This window comes from Abrus precatorius, unplaced genomic scaffold (genome assembly GCF_003935025.1).
Source record: "Abrus precatorius isolate BTA unplaced genomic scaffold, Abrus_2018 Scaffold3, whole genome shotgun sequence".
Taxonomy (NCBI): domain Eukaryota; kingdom Viridiplantae; phylum Streptophyta; class Magnoliopsida; order Fabales; family Fabaceae; genus Abrus; species Abrus precatorius.
Genome location: NW_020874373.1, coordinates 31331537 through 31338070, shown reverse-complemented (window position 1 = coordinate 31338070; position 6534 = coordinate 31331537). Strand labels below are relative to the sequence as shown.

Here is a 6534-nt window from a genome sequence, read left to right as displayed (position 1 = left end):
TTAACTGGAAGTTCGCGATGAAAAATTGCATTCAATTTGCGGTAAATCTTAATGAATTTAGTTCTGATTAGCTGTTATATATTATCGTTCACCTTTATCTGATAAATGTGTTAAATATTATCACATTCGTCCAATTTAAATAAAATTTATACTTCACGCATTTATGCAAGGAAATATCTAATAAAATAATCTTGATATTTTAGTTGAGCAAGATAATTGAATGTGTATCTATCTGGCTATTTATACATCTGTGGTATTGCAAATCTATTCATTACAAAAATGAAAAACAAGAAAAAGAGAGAAGCGATTAGTTAGCAATACAATCAATGACACTATGAAAATCCTTAAAATAAATGCGAGAGAAAAGAACTTGGAAGTCAAATATTTTTTTATTAGCAAGATTGAAGTAATTACAATTTATTTTAAAGTTGTTGTCCTCATATTTTTAACTAGCGTTTCTTTTTGCGGATCTGTTCCAATTCAGTAATTTTAATTTTAAGATATGAATTGGTAATTTCAATGTTAATCAAACATTTAGACCTCATGTTTGTATAATTTAGTGACTTCCAAGTAATACCTTTATAATATTTTTGGTTGTATGCTGTTTTCCCTTTACATTCGTACAAGTTTTTTTCGGCTACGTTTGATCAAATTCGAATTTCGTTGATTTAAAAGTTTAATGTAATATAAAGCAGGTGAAAAAACAAAGATTTACTTGGTGTGATAACCAACAATATACTGTATGTTGCTGACTTCTGCGATATTCGACCTTGTTCTAATGTTTTACTATGACATAATTGTGAAAGCTGACTTTCATTTGTCATAGTTTGTTTATTGGTTAAATTAAAAATATAGTCCCTACACTTAATTATACTACTAAGAATTTTTTAATTTTTTATTTTTGGTGAAGCTGCTATTAATCATGCTTGAATAGAATGAGAAACGTGTCTTCTGTCTTCATATATTGTACAAAGCTTCATACTGATGCAAGTGAATATGGTTTCATACAATCATTTATTATCTGTAGTGAATATGGTAGAGAGAGACAGTATTAGGAAGCAGGTGTAAAACCCAGTTGTGGTTTCTATACATCTCGATTTCTCATTGAATTATCTACATAAAGAACATCTTCAATCCAAGCTACAATGTTGAATGCCAGGCCTTCCAAAACTCTTGAATAACTCTCTAGTACTGATTTCCCTACATCCTGCAAAAGATAATAGCCATTCTTAGTCCATGTGCTCAAATTCAAATATAGTTTAGTATAAATCCATATTATTCTTTCTTTACAATAAATAGATATTCATAGAGTCCTAAACTATTCATTGTTTGGTTAAGAAAAAGAAAATGACAATGAGCAAGTTTGAGTAAGCTTCTGCTAAAGTACTTGTAGAAGAAAAAATAAAATAAATAAAACCCTTCTCATAAGTTAAAATCAACTAATGTACCTCATGTTTTAAAAATAGAAGAGCATAAATGGATTTTAATTTATGAGAAAAATTTTATTTGTTTTATCTTATTTTCTTCTTTTACAAGTGTTTCTGCGTAAGCTTACCCAAACTGGCCAATGTCTTGACCTTTAGCTATTTCTCAATGCTGAACATGTGATATGAGTTGATAGATTGCTACACTTACCCGGTTGTATTGGATCTTGCATGTATCCAAAGAAGTTTGTGAAAGTTCAGGATATCTTAGCTTCAGGCACAACAATAAAGTCTCAGCTCTCTCAGCTAAGATGTAGTTTTTGTCCTTATAGTCTGTCTCAGCCATGAGATCCTTTACTTTGTTCCATGATGTCTTTGCATGGCTTAGACAAGCTTTACGTCTCCATGAGTACATTGATGATTCAACCCTGTCTGCTAGCTCAAGTGCTTCATGTTCAGAACTTATTTTGAGACAGTCAAGAAGGTTTTCAGGTGAGAACTTGTCTGCATTGTACATATAGTGGTAAATCGTGTCCCCTATACTTGATCGTCCACTCTGAAGACATTGTTTGAAAAGATTAAAAAAAAACAAGTAAGATTGAAGTCTTGTAATTTTGATAAAATTTATGTGAATGCATGTAGTACAGTAGCATGAAAACAATTATTTTCTTGCATTAACTTTATCAGTCTTGAATTTTTATGATTAATTTCAAGGGAATAGGCATAAGATTAATAGATCTCATTGGATTTGCATGCTATTGGTACCTTATATGAAACTATATCATCTCGTTTTCTACAAGAGTCAGCTGCTATTATTGGCTTCCATAAAAGGCTTATGAAGTTTGATGGTAAATTCCAAGACATTTGCTTTATGGGATCACATTTAATGGAATCCTCAATCACTTGGCAATAGAATTTCAGCTGGAAAAGGAAAAAAATGCAGACTCATTCTGAGATTTCAAAAGAAACTTTCACACTGGGACTTTCAGAAGCAAATTATTATCTTTAACAATAGGGATCACCAATGAGGACTAACCTTGGGAAGGTTATCAATATATGTTTCTGGGATGTCTATTTCTGCAAGAACATTGCTATTTATTGCCATGGCTGCTTTATGAATTTGATTAGCACAATCCCTTTTCTCTATCAAATGCTTTCTTGACTTGTCAGAGAGGCCACCAGGGAGAACACAAGGAACTGGCAACCACCATTTCTCATCTTTCCTTGGAACAATCCTTCGAAACGAGGCTGCACGTAATCGATTTGAATTCCCTGATATGTTCTCTGCATACCAAAATTCACTATCCTCGAAAGTATCTAATATTTCCTGCAAGCAACATTCATGTTTACAATTATAAACCCACAAGAATTCTTGATGAAAACTGAACAGTTACATGCAAGAAGCAATTGAGATTTGTCTTACTATGAGCATTGTGTCAAGCTTCTGTAGTGCAGGAAGGTTGATATAGATGTCTGACCTTGGCCTGCTTTTCATCATCTGAAAGAGAACATTTGATCATATTACATACATTTAGATATGGTAAACAAGTTCTATTGAAGTTAAAGTTATCATTTAGCAAAACTCACCTCCACAATTGTGCCATCTTCTAAATACTGTGCAGTTGGAGCAAATTCTTGTATGTAATCACACACTGATAGAAGAACCTTCATTTCCCTTTTCCACATAGCCTTTTTCTCAGGCTTTAGTGGTTCCAATTTCAAACTTTGTCCAAATACAGTTGCTGCAGAATTTCCAAATCAAACTCATTCAATGACAACTAATTTTACAAACAAATATGATAAATACTGGTAACAGACTCTCTAACACTATTTTTTGCTGAAAATTATTGGAATTCAATGAATCTCACTCATAATTTTCTGAATTCTAATAAATTTTAGATAATAACAAAGAGTGTGTTAGAGGACGTGTTATTAGGCATTTCTCAACAAATAAATAAGTAAATAACCCTTACATCAAGCTATGCTATTGATACTGTTAAAATAATTACCATAGAGATTGGTAATGGCATTTGAGATTGTAACTGCAGTGCAAACTCCTTTCCCGCTACCAGACATGTCTTCTCCCAGCAGAAGCTTTGCAAATCTTTCCTTCATCATGTCAAGCTCAGCTAAGGTGAACAAAATTAAGTTAATCACTATTGAAAATTGTGCTTATTCAAAGAGTACTAAAAGGTCATAAATAACACAAGCTATGCAAAGTGCAAACTACCTGAATCCAAGAGATCGCCGCCACTAAGTTTATCATCCATTGAAGGCTTGCGCAGTTTCATTCCTAGTTTTGAAAGAATAACCTGTTTAGCCCCGGGTTTAAGCGCCGTCCAGCGAGAAGGTGAAGGTTCACTAGCATAGCTGCTATCATCTACAGTCTCTGACTCTGAGCTTGTCCAGTTTTGGCATAATTGAAAAGAATCTCCACTCAATGTGGAAAAAGCAAGAGTATCAGAAGGTGAAGGGTGATAACCCACATCAGAATTTTCATCAAAGTTTGATGATTTATCCATCTTAGCTCAAGAATGTGTGATTAGCTTCTTCAAAACCTGCACGTAAACATGAAGGTTATTTCACAAATTGAGCTTGTGAGTTTTAAAATTTGAATACTTCATGATCAATTTGAAACATACTATAGGATATAAAAGCATGACACAGAACTCAGCTTAAAATATACAAATTTCATTGAAATCAAACTATAAATATAGAAAACAAAAGGGAAAAAAAGGGTGATCAAAAGCAAAAGCAGAAAATTTTGAATGTTCTTGTCCTCTAGAAAAAAAAAAAAAGCAAAAGCAAACAAAGATTGCTGCTTCTGTTGAGACTCAAAATGATTCAGTGAAGAACACAACAAAGGGTTGTGAGAAGGACACACACACACAAAAAAAAAAAAAAAGCAATCTTTGACAACTTTCCGAGGTTGAAACTAACTGAAATTTAAAACTTCAAAAATAACGGTTGGAAAAAAAGGAAGGGTCCCCATTATTTTCTAATGTTACCTTTTTATGTGATAGATTTGAATTTGAAGTTTAAACTTTAACTAGTTAACAAGGTTTGAAACAGTTCCCTCCTAAGCATCAGTACCTTTATCATCTTCCCTGAAAACTTTCCATGCAAAAGAAAGAAAAGGCGAAATTATTGGCCTCCTGCCCCTGTAATAATAAATTCATCATTAAAGAAAAAAGACCAAGTTGCAGATATGGCCAAATTTTTGGGTAGACTCAGAAGACGAATATGGGATGAGAATTGAAAAAGGAATAGAACAAGACATGCAAGGTGTGTACTAGTAGAAAATTATAAGAATCTTCAGACTGCATGTGATTATAATATATATGATTCATAAACAAATGCTGATTAAGTAACATTTGCTTCAGGGGAATTATTAATGTGAAATTTAAAAATAAAAAAAAACCTGTAAAAATACAAAAGTTATAAACACTGATAGTTGGATTTTTGATACAATTGTATTTAAATTAAATAAACTTAGATAAAAGTAAGAAAGAAATAATATAAAATTCTACAAGATGCCAAAAAGCATAAACAGCCGTATTAACTATCATTAAAGAATAGTTTAGATCTGTCACTTGTACTTTTGTTTTGAATTTGAAAATATTCTAAAATGGAAAGTCGTTTGCATGCATTTGATCACGAAAGCAGCCCACCAAAGTACAAAACCACTACTATTAATTATTTATCGTGATATTTGTTTATTTATTTTATTATTAATTTTTTAAGTAATATGCTAGATTATTTTTCAAAATTTCGAGTACTTTTTAATTTATCTTCAAAAATTATTAAAGAATGACTATTTTACTGTCTAATGTTATTAAATGATAGTTAGTTTAGTCTTCTAAATTACAAAATAAGGATTAAAATTACAGATTAAAATGATATTCTTCTATAATTTTAGATATTAAAGTAATCAACACATATAATTTTAGAGACTAATTCAGTATATTACTCATTTGTTTTTTTACTTTTTCAAGATTTTTTTTTTATGAAATACAGAAAAAAAAATGTTAATTGGGCATCTCTACGAAACACATCCCCTCATTACATATTAAGCATGTATATATGGTAAAATCTCATTATGTGTATATGAAAGATAAGGATTACCCAATTATGGCCAAAATGATTGAAAAAATGCCAATGTGAGCTGATATGTGTAAGTAAATACTCTCCAAAAATACTGTTGTTTGAACATCTGCTTAATATTTCTGACATAGGTAGGTTGAGCACTTAAGGTTATGATAGTTAAAAGTGCACCACATGAACCAAAAACAAGATGCGGATTGCACAATATTTTAATTTTAATATGTACTTATGATCCTTTGTAGTTCCATAAGGCGACAACGTTTTAGGAGATGAAGACAACATATATAATAATTTCAGCATCTTTCTGGAAATGTATAATATATCTATTATCACATAAAATCCGTTCATCTACATCAAATATTTAAGATAAAAACACCGAATCAAACTTAAGATTAAGATTTAGAAATAGCATCCAAGTTGCCATTTTGCTTTGCTGGGTGGAAATTTGGTACATGGGTTGCTAGCCTGTTTGGATCAGGGTTGGTTACATGTTGAGAATATTAAAATTGATGAAATTAAAAATATTAACTTTGTCCAAATTTATAATTTTATAATAAAATAGATATTATAACTTGTATATTTGAAGAATTTAAATTTATACTTACTCTTAAGCTTTTCACCAATAAAAAGTAAAAAAGATTCTTGAAATATATTATCATTGTAATTGTTCTCCCTATTTTTATATTTTTATTAATATTATCATTATTTTGTTATCATCATCTCTTCTATTACTATTGTCTTCATCGTTATTATTAATATTATTATTGTTGTTGTACAAGTTCCTAGTGTTATTATCTATCACTACAGTTATCAATTTTCTCTACAATATTGTGGCTTTATTGTCAAGATTATCACATTTATGCTTCTGTTTCCTTGGCTTTACAATTACTACCACCACTTTCATCATCGTTTTTCTCTACTTCAGCTGCTGCATCATTATTACTGCAGTCATTATCATCAATGCTTTCATCAATTCTATCCTTAGCATGGTTGTTCTCGCTACATG

The 6534-nt window shown here is 30.9% G+C and overlaps 1 protein-coding gene across 1 annotated transcript; it reads right to left on the bottom strand.

The window, feature by feature from the left end:
- Nucleotides 1-1084: 1084 nt before the first annotated feature.
- LOC113863266 (rop guanine nucleotide exchange factor 3-like) lies at nucleotides 1085-3946 on the bottom strand. The gene is made up of 7 exons (XM_027496790.1): nucleotides 3655-3946; nucleotides 3434-3553; nucleotides 3012-3166; nucleotides 2848-2922; nucleotides 2461-2751; nucleotides 1636-1980; nucleotides 1085-1207 (listed from the first exon to the last, which is right to left on the bottom strand). The coding sequence occupies exons 1-7, from the start codon at nucleotides 3944-3946 to the stop codon at nucleotides 1085-1087; spliced, it is 1401 nt and encodes a 466-aa protein (XP_027352591.1).
- Between the last annotated feature and the right edge of the window lie 2588 nt (nucleotides 3947-6534).